At 41.0% G+C, this 17,288-nt stretch overlaps 1 protein-coding gene across 1 annotated transcript in view; it reads right to left on the reverse strand.

Annotated features, from left to right (window-relative positions):
• Positions 1-17,288, reverse strand: part of ITGA9 (integrin subunit alpha 9) — a 221,860-nt gene that overhangs the window by 66,115 nt on the left and 138,457 nt on the right. Inside the window, exon 18 of the mRNA XM_085304035.1 lies at positions 11,258-11,408. Within this exon, the coding sequence (XP_085160161.1) occupies positions 11,258-11,408 (151 nt within the window). The remainder of the gene's footprint in view (positions 1-11,257; positions 11,409-17,288) is intronic.

Below are 17,288 nucleotides of genomic sequence, written 5' to 3' on the forward strand. Positions count from 1 at the left end.
CCATACTATTTTCCAGTTGAAGTAGATAGCCAGAAGCATATTGGTTTTACACTGGGATTAAGCCATTGGCTCACCTCATGACCCTAAACCAATTAATTTTATTTCCTCCTACACAAGCAGCTCCGATGAGAAAAGGGAGAAAGGCACGTCATGACTGTATTAGAAATGATGATCACATCACAGAAACTGTGGGATCCACAGAAACTTTCCTACATTGTTCCCCACAAAAACCTCCCCCATTTACCTGAAAATGATGGAAACCCACCAATGAACATGTCCAAAGAGATGAGAGGACATGGGGAGGTGTCTGGTTTTTAGACTTGATAGAATAATCTTCCCTAGTCAGAAAAGGATCAGGGATAAACAGGATCTTTGAGTTGATCTGGTGTTTTCAGAAGTATTGTACACTGCTGGTCTACTCATACGGTGCTGGTTGTGAACGAATCGCCTTCATCCACGAAGACACACACATACGTTGTCCCATTCATTAGCAAGGCATAAGGCAAAATAAAAAGGTAACTGTGCACTTGCAGCCAGGTAAAAGAAACTGTATTTCCTAGAGCCAAAACCAATAAGACACACACACACACACTGCAAATGACCTGAACACGGCCATTTTACAGCAGGTATTTTGTATCCTACAGGTTATTACCATCAGCAGATACTACAGTTGAGGAGCCAAATATGTGCGCAACACGTTCTCTGCRGAGGCAGAACATAACTTTTGCAGAGTCTTTTCAATAGATTTTTATACAGACCATTTACTTTTGCATGAGTTTTCCAGCTCAATGTCRGAAAAGATTATAACCATCATTTCTAACACGAATTCTAATCACACAGATCATTTAATAGTCTTATTTTTCAGGCCCAGAGTCATGGGTTGCAAAGCCAGTTCAACTCAGCTGCAGCCCAGGAGGGGGCCCCACCACCTGTCCCTGAGTATCTGCCAGGGGTAGTCGAGGAACTACCCAGTTGACAGACAGATCCATCTGACCAGTCCTGTCTCTGACATGGGCGTCATGGAGCAGGGGAAAGACCAGAGTGCTGAGGGAAGTGCATGAGAGCAGGGGAAAGCTACAGAGCTAGGCTCTCCTCACATACTCTCTCTGCCTCCAAACACTGTTCACTCAAAAACGACCTCAGTCAGAGCTACTTTCCATGCATTTCCCAAACCTCTGCGCATTCCTCTTCAACAAAATGCTTTAGTAGCCATGCATTTTTTTTCAGACGAGGTGTGAAGGACCACCTCCTCTTGTTTGCCTCCTAGGATAGACAGCAGGAAAAAAAAATCATCTCYTCCCTAGATCCAGTCAGTCAATTGCCTAGATGCCTTCCCTAATCCCCATCTTATTTAGCCACATGGGAAAATAAATCTTTTGTTGCCATCACTTGAAATATTCTTTCTCATTTATTCCGCGAGATGCAGAGCTCTCCCTTCTAAAGGCACATAATGTCCTTCCTAGCACAACATGGGCAACAGCCTCTTGCATCCAACAGGAACATGCATAAACAGGAACAAAATAACTGGAAAATAAGCTGGCCAGCTCAACTCCTACCATCTGTTAGACAAACAGAAAACTGACTCAGCAGCCTCCTCTCCGCCCGGTGCGCCGGTCTGGGCGCTCCCCTCCAGCGGGATACCAGTGCTGACCCCAAGTACCACAGCATGGAGAACAGCCTGTGAGTTACCAATACACCCAAATACAATGCTGGAAACTCGGACTAAATCTAATCCAAACAAGGTGGTGTCCTCCATGTACTCACGCTTTACTTTAGAATTTGTACCTTTACCAATACGGTCGCACAATTCTGCAAAGTAGCCCATGGCCGATGCATAGGTGACCTTTGGGCAGTGAGCCAACTGTGGTAGCAAATTCAAGACAGGCCACTCCTTGCAAAAGAAGCCCTTAAGAAAAATTAAACACAAGATACATTTATAACCATTTTACATTCGTTGATTACAAGACTTATCCTAAAAAAGAAATCTACCAAAACCTATGTTACCACAAGTATTAGCATAATATTTTTCAAGTTAGACCACAGACTTCATGAAAAATTAAAACTTAAACAGAGGCACAACACGGAAAAAGCCCATGTTGCACATACGCCAAAGCATTACAAAATGGTGCCTGGTTAAGTAAGGTGCTATCAGAAAGATCAATCTGCAAACCCAGGTACAGCCTTTGCTCACAGAAATGTGAAAACACACTCCTAGAATACACTACATTGGCTAGTACATGCACTGACCCTGTACCAAAACCATGGCAACTTCCACACCCTCACCACATCCTTCAAGATTCTACATTTCAAAACTATAGTAAAATCATACACACACACACACACACACACACACACACACACACAAAAAAAAAAAAGACTAAGGGAAAAACAAGGCTTTTTGGCTCCTGCAGTTATATTTAAAAAGGAACCATACAGCTGTTTTTCCAAAAATCACTATGACAAAAATTCAGCTAAACTTAGCAATAATCCAGGCTTTGCTATTCCTAATAATGCTTTTATCTACAAAACTGCAGATGCTTCGTAGAATCAAATGCTGTCACACACAATGCRATTATTCAGAAAAGAAAATTAAGTCGTAAGAGTGAAGATGGACTCATAAGAACAGAATTAYGCACTGGCATGTTTCTATATTCTTAATACCACTATGGGTACAATGAAATTGCAAATTCCGTTTTGCAATCTCAACAGTGCATTGCATTTGATTACACCTTTAATTTAGAAAAACTGTGGATGAACATGTATTGTAAGCTGGATTATTCCCTCATGTTCTGCACATAGAAATACAAAGGTAATCAATACAAAGGTAATCTTAATAACAGCACTACATTTTCAGGTATATGAGTCCACGCTCTCAAGATAATCCAAGCAAAAATCAGAGACAAGTCATTAGAGGAGAAAGAACTTTGCCTCATCTTAGCTGCCCATGTAGATACACACATACATACACACACACACATCCCTGCATGTAACACTTAAATCATAGATGCTTGCCAACATCAAGAACTGTTTTTCTGCTATTACAGATAACACATTGGTCATACATGTTATTACTAAAAAATAACAGAAATCTATCTTCAAAACATGCTTACCTTAAAATTAAAAGCAAATAAAATAAAATAAAATAAAGTGGCAGAAATCAATATTCATTTCCTAGTGGTATTTCTGAAAGCACAGATAACATACACCAACATATRCTGCCAGTATACTGCCAGACAACTTCCTGTGCGTAAGCCATCAAGTTTGCTGAATATCGGTATACGCAACTCAAATACAGGCAATCGCTCTTACTTAGTTTTATAATTAAAGGTTAAATTCACAAAAAGTTCAGTAAATAAATTCAATTGCCATCAGCTACACATACTGTGATGAAAAAGCAAAGCAAAAAACTCACAAATAAAAACATTAAAAACAATCTGGATTGGGAAACACAATCAAGAAAATCAAGCTCTTGGTCCCTTCTTCCCTGGTGGTAATTTTTACGTGTGAAAAAGAATACTAAGCTTACAAGTATAACAATGAGTTTGGCATCGAGTACTTCCCTGTAATGAGTAATCCTCAGTGCAACCCACAGCCACCAACTCCCAAAGCCAAATCTAAAGCCCCAGGAATGCTTTTTAAAATACACACGGGTTCTCACTTTCTGGTCTTTCTCTTTCAGGAATTTGAACAAAAGGCACATAAGRACTTTTTCCCAGCAAGAACACATGACATGATAGGTACTACCTAATTTAGTGACACTGCTGAAATTCTATGATTAGTTATCTATATTATATTATGGTTATCTATATTATATAGGATACTGAAACAGGTTTGGGGTTTTTTGGTGATTTATTTTTAACAAAAGCTTAGCAGTTCGCTTGTAAGGCTTTACTTCACGAGGCACTGCTCTACTTTCCAGAACAGCATTTTAGTGTGCTCTTTCTCCCCCYGCTAAGTGGAAATTACTGAATCATTACTCTGCAGATGGTTACAGTCAAAAGTCACACACGGGGATTCTGGACTCCTCCCAAAGCCAGGCTGCAAAAACGCTGCTGGCCTGGGAGCGCGTGGCTGACAACCCAGGGCGGGAGCTGCCGGGACGGCTCGGGGACGGGGTCCCCGGCTCACCCCCACCAAAACCCCATGGGACAGTGGAGCTGGCCTAAATGCAGAGCTCACCTCAGTACTTTCCTCCCTGCCCTTCTGCATTGCTCACTCCCCTGCTTTGGGGCAAACATCCCAGAAGCTCCTGCTCTGGTGCGCTGAAAAAAAGGAAAAAAAAAAAAAAAAAAAAAAAAAAAAAAAAAAAGGATTTGGGGCCCCAGGGTCATCTTCAGAGAGGAGTTTAACATGCCTATTTCTGCTAATATGAATTTAGATTGATCCCAGCTGAACCCAAGGTTAAGCCATTACCTTTCAGCTGCACTCAGGGAGAAGTGCAGATAGGAAGGAGCTTGCTTTACGTAATCCTCAAGAAGAAATTAAGATTCTCTTGAGAGTTTTCTTACTGTATTTTCGAAGGAAGGGCAAGAGGAAAGAATGAGCAAGAAATAGGGAGAGGAAACAAAAGAAAAAAAAAAGGTCAGGACTTTTCTTTCACACCCGTATTAAGCAGGAAGTTCATGAGAGTGTCACAATATCATAGGGCACTGGTATCAACCCGAAGGAAAGCAAAGCTCCAAATTTCTTCAACAGCACTGGCCCCTCCTTGGATTTTCACCTAAAAGGTGTTCACTTTTCATGCCTTTGCTGATCTGCAAATGAAATAACACAAAGCTGGGTTTGAAGTCTTTCTATAGACAAAACTGCTGTTGACTCCAGAATGGCTATGCCTGAAGCATGACAGTAAGACGATGCCTTGTGTTTATAAAGAATAATTAAAGAAGAGGGATTCAATTTTACTTATAGAACCTATTAGCATCACATTGGATACCTGAAACACTAGATGGAGGAGAACAWTTACCACCACTTCCTGCCATGTGGCACAGGGAGGTACAACATGCCATAGGACTCGGCAACTTAAAATACATATATCACTTGAGCTTGTAGCAGGCTTGACCCTGCCCTCTCTGCTGGGCATTTTCCTTGCTCCCAGCAATGCTGTTAATAGAGATAGCAGCGTGGCTCTACCTCGGCAGCCAGGGCAGCCAAATCTGATTTTAAAAGCCCTGCGTCCTGGCACACATTGATGCAATCGTGGCCATAGCTCCCAGCTCTGCGTGGTTCCAGATCTCACAGAAGAGGAAGCAGCTCAGTGTGGAGCTACTGGCTGCATGCCAACAGCAACGAGGTACCCTGGTGTCGTGCATGGCTCCAAAAGCCACTCTGCACCCCTTGGAGATGGAACTGCAAGTCCTGGCCAAGTAGAAGTTGTGCTGAAACCCCACCTTGGGTGGTACACCAGAACATGGGTTGGGAATCACTGTCAGCATACCTCACTACAGCACTCTTCTAGCCTCTACAAAATGCACATTCACATAATGTGCTCATCCACATATTTCTTCTTTCTTTAAAAAATCATTCTCCTCACAGCCCCAAGGGAAGAGCAAAGGCTAGACAGTCAAACAAAACCTCCATTAATAATCCAAGTCACACAGAGCATCCCAGACTATTCCCTAAAACCACTCTTTACACATATGTAAATAGTCAAATCAAGAGACATGCCAAATTCCGCATAGAGTTTATTCATTAGGAAAAAAAACAGAAGATTCCTTATTAGAGATACATGATAAATCGGAGTAGAACGCATGTAAATTTACAAGACTCCTACCAGTACTAATTACACAACTAAAACCTATCTTCAAGGTCCATTCCCTGAACGGAGGAGTGATAAGTGAATCCCAAGAGTAAAGTCGGGATCAAAAGTTTAAACTTCAATTCCTACCTGCTAGGAGGATATTATATGGCTGTAACAGCCTCTGGCCTGAAAGAGTTGCTCCKTACTTATCCCTAGGGAAATATAAAAGTTGAGTTTTTCATTGAGCATTCACAGAAAAAGAAAATTAAAATAAACAATGAAGTCAGACAGGTTGAACTGCATGTCTTTTTTTCTTTCCAATTAAGAACTTCAACAATTTTCTCCAGGGATAAAAAATGTTTTGGTGTACTCTAGAGCAAAAGTCAGGCATTTTATTCATGGAAATGGAGAAGGAGCATGTGGCAGTCCCACCATACTACTGATATTCTCAAGTCCTGGCTGTAAAAACTCTCCTGGAAAAAGGGTTCAAATCCCCTCACTTAAGTGATATATTGCTTGGGCGATCTTCCAGATGTGCTTGTGTCAGTGGAAGAGGTCACAGCTTGCATGCGACTTGGCACCACTCCCCTCTGACATTCTGGCAGAGCGGTTCAGAGGTGCAGTTCCAGCTCACTCCACGCAAAATCAGCCAGATTAACTCAAACCACTGATTTAAAAGGTTTCAGCTAACCAGCTGGATATGAATTGAGAGTGATCACACTAACTTCTCTGCTAGTGGATCCAAAGAGGCAATAACAGCTGGAAAAAGGAGCCACAGTGAATAATCAGGAATGAATAACCAATTCCTCACACTGCCACAGCTGGATGTAAAAGAGGGCACATGTCTTTCGCTTTTGTGTTTTATCAGTATCCAGCTCMCACAAGCCTTAAAACTCTTAGAAAGGATGAGCAGTATGGGAAATCAGCGCAAGAGAATTTCCAGTTTGGAAAAAATTAAACTCCACGTGCGCGTGTGCTCCTCTTCTGGGCTTTCTCAGTCAAGAGAGCACCGGCAAACATTCAGAGCAAGGAGTTCACATCCAAAGTGTGTGACCTCTCTGCTAGCCGAGAAAGAGCYGGTATCACGTTACTTATCAGCAGAAAAACCCCAGAACGTAAGCAACACGACTCAAAATATGAGAYTATTCATAATGAGCACAAAAGTTTCAGATTCAGATACACACCCTCTAAGGAATTACAAGAAATAAGTGCGCTGGAGAAAACCATAACCTTGCTGTTTTCTCTCTCTGCCCCRGCCCAGCCCTGTTAACTTCCCTCAGCTGTTGCTTGCGAAGCTGYGAGAAGCAGCAGGAGTGTTACAGCTGGCCTTGGATGTTGGGAGCCTATCTGAAGCAAAGGAATAATCCCCGGCTGGAAATGACTGTCAGCAGTGGGATTTCCTGATCTCCTCCCTCCCCAGCCAGTACTGAAGTGGGGTTAGCTCTCAGATTCCAGCCAGCCCTTGCAGAATAYTTTAAGAGCAGTGAGAGATTAACACCACAGATATTGGGCTATTATTGTTTTTACCATTATTATGCTACATGGTATTTTTATGCCTTTACTGTAAAATTTATGTTATACTTGAGCTGATTCAATAGTTGTTGCCAAAGATATGGTCCTGCCTGTGCCCTCCTCCCAACCTCAAATCCCTGATCACGTACTTCTGTAGCTTTCTTTGCACTTATCTCATRCCCGTTTCACCCCTCAGTAAGCCAGCAAATCTCACTGAACATGCAAAAAACTAACCCAGCAGAAGGAAGGGAGAAGAGTTGGACCTGTGGCCAGGAGCAGATGAAAAACAGGACTTCCTCTTTCAGCAGCAGCTGTTTGACCAGCGTTCTTGTGAAATCTTAGAAAAATGTTAACTATCACTGCCAGCAAGCTTAGAGCACTCTTTCTGCAACTGTGCTGAAGAAACCCTTCCTCTCTGAACTGCAGCTAATGAATGGTGAGCAGAGTACCTACTGCTGACAAGCGTTTTAGGCAAAAGGTCCCTCCTCTCACGCTAGACAGAAATCAGCAGGCAGTGACACAACTTCAATAGGCACAAAATGATGAAGAAATTAACAGGAATAGTTTTTAATTCCCTTTCCAGACTCCTTAACACACAAACACCACTCTGCCTTCTCATCTATGGGGAAGTGATAYCTGCCCTCTGTTAAGAGGATTTTTCAAGCTCTGAAACAGAATGCATCCCTGAAGCCGGACAAAGATTATGGGATAATAAATTTTTAGATTAAAAAAATTCTGGAGTTCTCCTCTACACAGAAGCAGGGTCTTCCTCTRCTTCCTAGTCAATACAGTAAAAACAACGTAAGTGCTGTCATTCCCAGTAACCAGTATGGTCACCAGCATAACTACAATGTAGTGAATGTAATGATAATAAAATGAAGAAGAATACGTACATTAAGCCACTACAGATGAAACCCACAATTATATCTTAAATCTTCAGGAATTTCTTTAGTTAATAAACTTGGTATTTTATAGTTTTATGTTCATTCCCCTGGATTAATTTTCATGTACTCAAACAGCAGGGGAGGAGTGCTTTGAGCAGTGAAGGGTGCTGACACTTTTGTGACGGCAGCCCCTTTACATGGCAGTAGTGATGACAGAGTAAGAAATGCTATAAGGAAAGTAGGCAGGGATGAAAAGCCTGCCCCTGAAAGTGTGCGCTGCACACTGTGCCTCTCAATTAAAGGACTGTCCGTCAGAAGCAGCGGAAAGAAAACCTTGGGCTTCCATCCCTGGAACCAGGGAGGACTGGCTGCAGAGCAAAAGGAAAATCAGAGAGTGGAATAAATGGAGCTTTTTAAATATCAGTCTGTGAACACTTTTTCACCTCCCTGACAAGCAGCAGAGCCCTGCCAGGTACTCTATCTATCGCAGCTCACGAAATCTCAGCCTCAACAAAGCAAATGCTTCACTAAARCATTTAACTGAACGCTACTGTAATTATTATTAAGTTAGGCCATCATTTTCTTTTCGATATATTACATGGCATTTTCTCTCAACTACTGTTCGTGTTCCGATTTTACTTAGTTTAAGAAGCTAATTGTTGAAAAAATAACATTAAACTTTTGCATTCTCAATTCTCAGTGTAACCCATCTAGATAAGAAAATCGTATTCTATTTACTAGAAACTCCACTGGAGATGCAAGGARAACAAACAGGAGATTCACAGCATCTTGAAATGATTAAAGAGACCGATAATAAAAGCTCATCATGTGGTCATTGYTCTCTGAAGACAACTTAGAGAAACCTTAGAGAAAAAGTATCAAGTAACCACACAGAAAAGACTGTTCTCTTCCATTTAAGTGATATTCATTAAGCAGCAGTTGCTGCACAGTTTCCCACAACAAGAAGCTCTTTTGATTCTGAAATTGCTCCACTAAGGCAAATCTTATGAGTCGTCACTTCTACTCAGACTTTATGTTCTGGATTTTTGCCTGGGCAATGTTCAAGCAGGAACAAAATCTATTTAAAGTACATGCACGGTACGTATTATACATAGATGTCAAGGGATGGGAGTAGGTTATGAAACACGGAGTCTGTAATATTTTACAAAAAAAAATGTTCAGAGAGCTTAGGGAAAATGTAACACTGTAATTGAGGCTATGAGGTTACAATTCAGTTTCCCATCTGAACAAACGGTGAGGCCAAAGACACATTAGCTCACCCTGAAGCAAAAGCTAATTGAGAGAAATTAAAATAGCCCAACAAAACCCTGCTCCTGTTTTTCCAAACCATTGGTAATATAATCAGAAGAAAGCCCTATCAGAACAACGGAACCACAGGAATAATAACAGACTATACCATGACCCTGTTTGCAAAGGAATGGTGAAGGGAGCCTACRYGCTTGCTTAATGTGTACTGTGTGTTTGGGTTTTTTTTGTTTGTTTGTTTGGTTTCTGKTTTTTTAGAAAAAATGCAAGCTTCTACTAGCAGAGGAGTCAGAGTAGTGAGACAACCCTACAACAGCATCAGCTGCTTCCAGAAACTGCTCTTTCTAGGCAGTATTCAGCACAGCTGTTTCTAGTCTGCTTTAGACTCCCACTTTAGACACAGGCCTAAGGTAAAATACCGTGGAGAAATAGCGTATCATCTTCAGCTAGTTCCCTCACAGTGATGGCCATGAAGAACAACAMAGCCAACTGGTGTTCCAGGTAACTCTGTATGTAAAATATTCAACACATAAGCACGGGAAAAAAAAGAAAAGAAAAGCCTGCTAAAAACGTACCTCAAGATCTGTTTCTTTTCCAGTGCAAARCAACGGAAACCCTCCCACTGACTTCAGTGGGAACTGGGCCAGGCCCTGACAGTCTTCATGTAAAACTTCCATTAAGGAGAAGTTGCATATTGGCATGAGACATTTCTGGTTTATTCTCTTTTTCTGTTATCCCGATAAACAGCACACTTGCAACACATAGTGTCTGAAAATAAGGTTTATAATACAAAGAAAACCTTCCAAGGTTTGTAATTGTATGAGAGATGTAATAGTCAAAACTGAACACCATGAGAATTAACATGTATTAGAAATTATATTTTGGTTTATTATAATGAGTCAGTTTAAGAGGTTTATAATAACTGAAATGAATAATAATCCTTCTTTATAAAAAATGACAAATAATGGCAAAATGCCCCTATTTCAATGGACTAAGTTCATCCCACTTTGCAACAGTCATGCTACTGTTTTCAATATTGCTCTTAYGGCTTATAGAGAGTAGTAGAGCTCCAGCAGTGAGATGAATCACTGTAAAAACTAGCAGAAAAATAGCCAAAATGTTGCTAATGTTGTACAGTTCCTATTTTACACAACTGCTTTCACATGTTGCTCTCACTTAGAAAGTTTGGGGGCCAACAGCTTGTAACAAGCTTGATTCAGTGTTTATACTTCAACAACATATCTCTAGGTGAAACTTATGCTTATGAAAATAGCCAAGTACTTCAACCTAAACCATAAGCTCAAAATTTTCTGCTGTGTCCATGCAGGAGAAATCCTAAGTGTTTTTGAGCTCCTGGAMGTAGAGCTGCACCCTTTGGCCAATCCTTGACCAAACAGCCCTGTACTTTGGCTTCTGTAAAAAGAAAACCTGGAAACTCAGGACAAGAGGTGACCAGGACTGGTGAAGGCAGCCTGGCACYCCTCTCCACTCAAACTGGAAACAGCCTTTGTACTTCACCTCCACTGTAGGAATAACGTATCCTGTATCCAACAGGTTTCCAACAAGTCTTCCATTTTCTCTTAACCGCCTCAACCAAACAGCCTTTCTTTTTCTTTAGCACACCTCAAAYAACAGTGCTGTCTTCTACAGAAGCACAAAGGATATCATCTACATAGATTAAACTGACAAAAGAAACCACCTCATTAAAGAATCTGGAATAAATTCAAGCCCAAGATAACCAGAACTAATTCCCAAATGTCTCAGCTATGTGGACCAGGCCACCCTGCATCCCWACATCTTGCAAGTAAACTGGTTTAATATTAGGAGACTTGCTCACAGCAAAAATTGCCCTTCTTACCTTTTGCCACATTTTGATGAAGAAGAGCTCCCCAGAAAAGTTGAAGAAAACATTGGTATCGTAGGCATCATCCCCGATGTTAGAGATGGAAATGTTAAGTGAGATGTTCCTCACTGCTCCCAGYGCCAGATAGGCAGTTCTGTCATCAACACTGTAGGCAGAAACAATTACGTTAGTTTAACTCTTGGTGGCTTTCACACTTTCTTCCTTCATTCCTGCTACAGGACTGTCAAAACTCAACTGTGTAAGAGCTTGGAGGTTAATAACTCAAGGATGTACTACACGCCCAATGCAGTGGCCATAGAGGGAAGCAGCATCACTGGAATTCCTGGTTCTGGCACTRTCTTTTGTGAYTGTCAGGAAATCCTATAATYCTAATGTGAAATCATTTCACATTACTTATTGTTTATATGATTTTATTGAGAGYAAAATAGTGGAGGACTATAAARTAATTGCACAGAGGAAATGCAACACGAGCAAAATATTGTTATGCCACATATAAATACAAATGCACTTAAGTCTCTCAATAACACAATCTTACTCTAACATTCCAGTAACCTTTCAAAAATCCTCCTGGAGTTACGCTAYAGAGAGGACAAAAGGCATAGCAGCTCAGACAAAATCTAGAAACCGGTGYAAGTAAAAAAATGTATGAAAATTGTAATAAACATCAACTGAACGTGACTCATCTTTCCTTGGGTGTTTACGATGGACCTAACATAATGGAGTCACGTTCAGAAAGTGGCATACCARCGGAATGACTGAATTAAAACAATAGTAATTCACTGTGAATCAATAYAGATAATTGTAAGATGAAATTTGGAGTATGACAGTCTAGACTCAGTCTCTGAAGCTGATGCTTACAGATTGTGAGTGTAATTTTTCAGTACTTTACATTTAATGCAGACAATATTTATCTCCTGTGTTTCACAGACTTGCAGAATCTCACAGAATCACAGAATGATTGAGGTTGGAAGGGACCTCTGGAGATCATCTAGTCCAACCCTTCTGCTCAAACAGTGATGATGGAGACAATGGAGGGTGGCCTAGCAATAACATCTGCCAGCTCCCTCAGTACTCATGGGTGCATCCCATCAGGGCCCATGGATTTGTGAATGTCAGGTTTGCCTAAAAGATCTCTAACCTCAAAAGAAGGATCCTTTCTTTTACTTATTTCACTTACGATGATCTCTACTCATTTACTATAGCCCAAAACTGTGGCTTACATTTCAATGACAGCTTCTGACAAGACAGATATAAATCTGCAGGAAATACATCAACCAATCCTACCTCTAATTGGACACTTCTAAATCATATGGTTCATTCTTGCAGTCAGCTATCAGTGCAAATAAGCATTTGCAAAGGCATTCATAAGCAAGATCCACTGAAAAACTAGTTTGAGAAGTCAAAATAATTTGCACTAATGCTTTTTATATACAAAAGTAAGGGGATGACTACATGAGAGTACTAGGAAGTATTAAATCTTTTGGCCACAGCTTCAACATTTACTCTTAAGATGCAGACAAATTATCAAGATGCACAAAACAATCTGCTGGGATTTTCTAATAATCAAAAGCACATATTTGGAACCAAGGAAATCAAAAAAACAACCATTTATTACTGTGGAATACTTCTCATGAAGTTTATATCATCATCTGTTATAATCACCTAAAAAACRAAATCAACAATTATCAATGCCATAAGCAAAATGTGGAAGTATCTACTTTAGTAAGAGATGGAAAGCTACAAGATATTTATCTCACGCGGAGCTGATACTAAATGCAATGTACACTACACATGGATGTCTCCTGATTACCATGATTTGATGTCAACATTGACACTAACAYCTTTATACCTAAGAGTGTGATACGCAAAGGAGAAAAGAACCCTCTCTGAATTTGTAGCGGTAGCGTTTTGAGATTAACACAAGTTCAAGCTCTTTGAGAATGCTGACCTTCCTCCTGAATAATAAAAAATGTTCACAGTGAAATCCTATTGAAAACTAAACCCAGAAAAAATAATGTTAAAGTAACTGTTATTAGTCAGTGTTAGTTTTTTCTAAAGCTACCACCTATCTGTAAAAAAAGAGCATCAAACCAAAATGGTAGTGTTCATAGCAACATTTTCCTCAACAGAGAAAGAAAATCTACTTTCCAAGAGGACACTAGCTGCCCCCAATTACAGCTCCTACATAAAATTCACTTGCTATTAAACTCCATGAAAGACTTCACTGATTGGAGGCTGACAGAAGACTTCAGATCTTCCTCTGAAAGGCTGTACAAGATTGTGCTGTAAGTCTCATTTTAAAGRAGTACTTTCCTGAGTCATTAAATCTGTGTACACCTGGAATGGATCAGGTTGCCTTGCATAAGGAAAGGATTAGAAATCTCCTCACTTGCAAGGCAGTTCCTGGGCTGCATTTGCTGTCCCAAAGCTGAGGTCACAGCGCATGGAGAGCCTGCTGCCATGTGCAAGCCAATCTGGTGCCATCCCACTCCAGCATCTACCACATCAAAATCCGTCACTAAAGACGTGTTGCCCCTCTCCAGAACAGGAAAACAAATGAATCCACCCTTCATATGGGCAAGGTATGTTAAATAATGGAGCAAATAGAATGAAGCAATGGCTTTTGGTTTATGTTTCACTGAATGAGAACTGTGAAATAGCCAGTATCTTCCCCATGGCCCTTGCTCATGTCACAGAAGATAGGCTAAAAATAAAAGTACAAAATTAAAAAAAAAAAAAACAGGATATAATCACTAGATCAGAGAAGGAAAATCACCATCTTATTAAATTATGTAGTATGCATAAATAATGGACTGGGTAAAAGTCCTAGGCAGATTGTGGACACATACGCATTATATATACAWAACCACATTTGCATGTACATACATTCAGGCACATATAACATGTCAAGTTAGCAATTTCTGCATGGAAAGGAAAATAAATTTGACATTCAGAAGTACTAAACACCTGCAGTTTCCATTCACATGATCTAGACTCATAGACAATGAGCAATTCTGAAAATCAGACTCCATTTATATAGATGACATTTATAAATTTTTCCATGGTTTTAAATTTACTGGCTGTAGTACTACAAATCTAATGTAAAAGGAAATATTTCACTTTTTTACTCTTAAGTGCTTAAGAAAAGGAAACCTAAATTTTAAAGTTTCCAGATATAACAAGTACCCTCTCTCTAACATGCTTTAATGTTCTGTATTAACGCCTGACCCATATCACTACACTATGGGCAGCAAGTGAAGAAAGAYCAGCTGGGAAAGGCAAACAGAAAAGATCGGCAATATTCACCCCCCCCTCCCCCCAAATGCTGGTGCTTTTATTAATGTGGGTCAGGGGAGACATAATCTGCATTCCAAAGGGAATATATTTCCAAAGGGACATATTTCTCTGTTTTCTGTACCAGAGARTATTTTTTAAAAATGTAAGTTAGCCCTTCCCTTTTTACTCTGTGCCTATTATGCACAGCGCAGGAAAGGAATGTGACAGAGTGTGCACTTACCTGATTAATCTGGGTCACCAATTTTATTTTCCATATAAACAAGCCTTTCTTTCCTTACTGCAAACCTGCATCTACATGGATAAATTCACCACTACTGCCCAATGGACAACGGAAGCTACAGCAGGTGTTAAACTGCTTTACTAAAAGTGCTTCGAACGACTGAAGTCTAATCTGTCCTCTAGCTCCATCAGATGAAGTTATGCTGCTGAGAAATGGCGGTCCCACTTTTCTTAATCAGTGAAAGACCTAAGTAAGTTAACAACACTGGTAATGATGTGACAGATCCAAATCAGACTACTGCCTTCACCACTCAGCACCACAGTTAATCTTCACAATTAGTGGGATTCTGAATACAGATTTTGTCTCCATAAACTCTTAGCAGCAACTTTGAAAATCACCCTATTGATGGGGTTTTATCACAGCCTCTWCAGAGGAGAAAAACTGCGGGGGAAGTTTTGCAAACACTTATGCAAACTAGAACCAGTGAAAATTTGAAACCCTCAGCTGATCTTCTAGGAATTCTTCTGAAGTCTCAGTGAAAACTAAGTAGCAGCCCCATGAATAAATCAAAACCAAGTAAATACCCCAGAGGGAGTACAACTTTCGAATTTTATCCTGCTCAGTTACACCGTCACATGTGCATTGAAKGCCACTTCTCTCTGCAAAGTTCAAAGGCAATCTAAATCTAGACCAAGGACTCAGGCAAACGCTTGAGTTACCAAGGTTTATGCCAGGCTGCTGCAATCCCTCTCTCACACTGAAGGATAAGCGAGCAAAGAGACCTCACACAGCTGATTACTGCAGCCTTGCTGAGCTGCATTAAGTCGGCTGTGGTAAACCAGCTCTGGGCCCAGCACGCAAAGCCAAGGTTTCTAGCTAGGAAGGCTGGAGCCCAGACAGACGCAGAGATTGAATCAGGAGACGGAAACCGTCACCGCCTCCAGCCGCCCACCGCACTCCTCTGGCAGACATTGCTGCTCTCAGTGCGAGGTGAACAGATTTGGATTTCACTTAAAAACGTAGTAGTTTAAGAGCTGGTTCATGCCCTCAGCGGTGGCACATCCCTCAGTMGGGTACGCCCACAAGTGATGAGCACCAGCAGGGAGGAATTACTCGGCTCYGATTTCAACGCACGGCCGCAGGAGTGTCCTTCATTCACACGTGGTCAAGGGGAGAGCAGCCGGTTACAGAGTCTGTCAGGAATTTCTGCTACTGAAACACTCAACCAAACCTCAGCATCTCTCTAAAAATGTTACTTTGGCACAAAGCACCCAAGTTCACTGAACTGTCAGAAAATCCAGGACAACRTCCAAAATCTTTTTAGAACAACTGATGAACTCTAAGAAGGACCACCATTTCTCTGTTTCTCCAGCTGAAAATCTTGCTTTCCAGTCTTCTGTATGTAGCAGGTAACACGACACTGCAGGGAAAAAGGAACGGAGAACTTGGGGAGCAGCCCACAGAGATCCTGTGACAGCAGAGTGCAGTTTGGGAGTGGCATTGTGCCTGCATCACTCCAAATGAATATGGAATAATAATATGCCAATCTTCCTCCATAGGGAAGGACTGAATGTTCTTGTTCTGTATGAAAAACGCCCTCACTGCAGTGAGCCCCGTGCCCCAGAGGAGCGGCCGAAGTGGAACTCCTCCCGCTTGTGCCCTTGTGGAACAGGGCTGCAGTTTCCAGCTCTCCAGTTCCCATATATACTGCAACTCAGGAACATGACACAGACAGTTAACTTTCCTATATCTTAATTAAAAAAAATGCACTTGAATGCTTAACAATGGAAAAACACACACACGCTAGGAAAATATTTTTGTTCTCTATTCTGCTATTGAAATGAATTCTGCTGCAAGATTAAGTATATAGGTTACAGCTAGTTACTGTATTTTCAAAACTTCTCTGGGACTTACCCTCTCTTCCCCAAGGGACTCATCTATCTCCCATAGCTACACAATACAGGTAACACCCAGCCACCTACGTCTTCAAACTTTCACAACTAAATTAAAAGTACTGTGCAGGGGGCAATGTCCACACAAAAATACCCTTTATCCTCTCACCCTGCAGAAGTCTGTTGCATTTCTTCTATTATTAGCAGCAATTTCAATTGTACCCAGATGCTCATAATCCTTTATAAACAGAACTGAAGAATCAATGTGGAAGGAGCATTCTCCGCTACACACAGTTTCTACTCCAGAGAGTAGCTTTTCATCTGAACAGAGTTACCCTGGTTTGTAACACTGTCACACGAAAGCAAGATCAGCCACAGCATCTGTAGAAGCTAAAAATCTAATCTCTCACTCGCATACACATACTCAGATACATATACAAGCTAGCATCTTTTGTAACCGTGAGCAGTGTTCTTGCCACCGATGACACCATGCTCCTGGGACAAAGTGTCTGCCACACATACTTGTGTAAGGCTGCAACCTAAGGTTGGAAGACAAACAAAAACYGATTACTAGTGATAAAAAGAAATGGCCTGTCGCTCATAGCTGGAAGTTACA

This window comes from Rhea americana, unplaced genomic scaffold (genome assembly GCF_003343005.1).
Source record: "Rhea americana isolate MKP2758 unplaced genomic scaffold, rheAme1 scaffold_100, whole genome shotgun sequence".
Classification (NCBI taxonomy): domain Eukaryota; kingdom Metazoa; phylum Chordata; class Aves; order Rheiformes; family Rheidae; genus Rhea; species Rhea americana.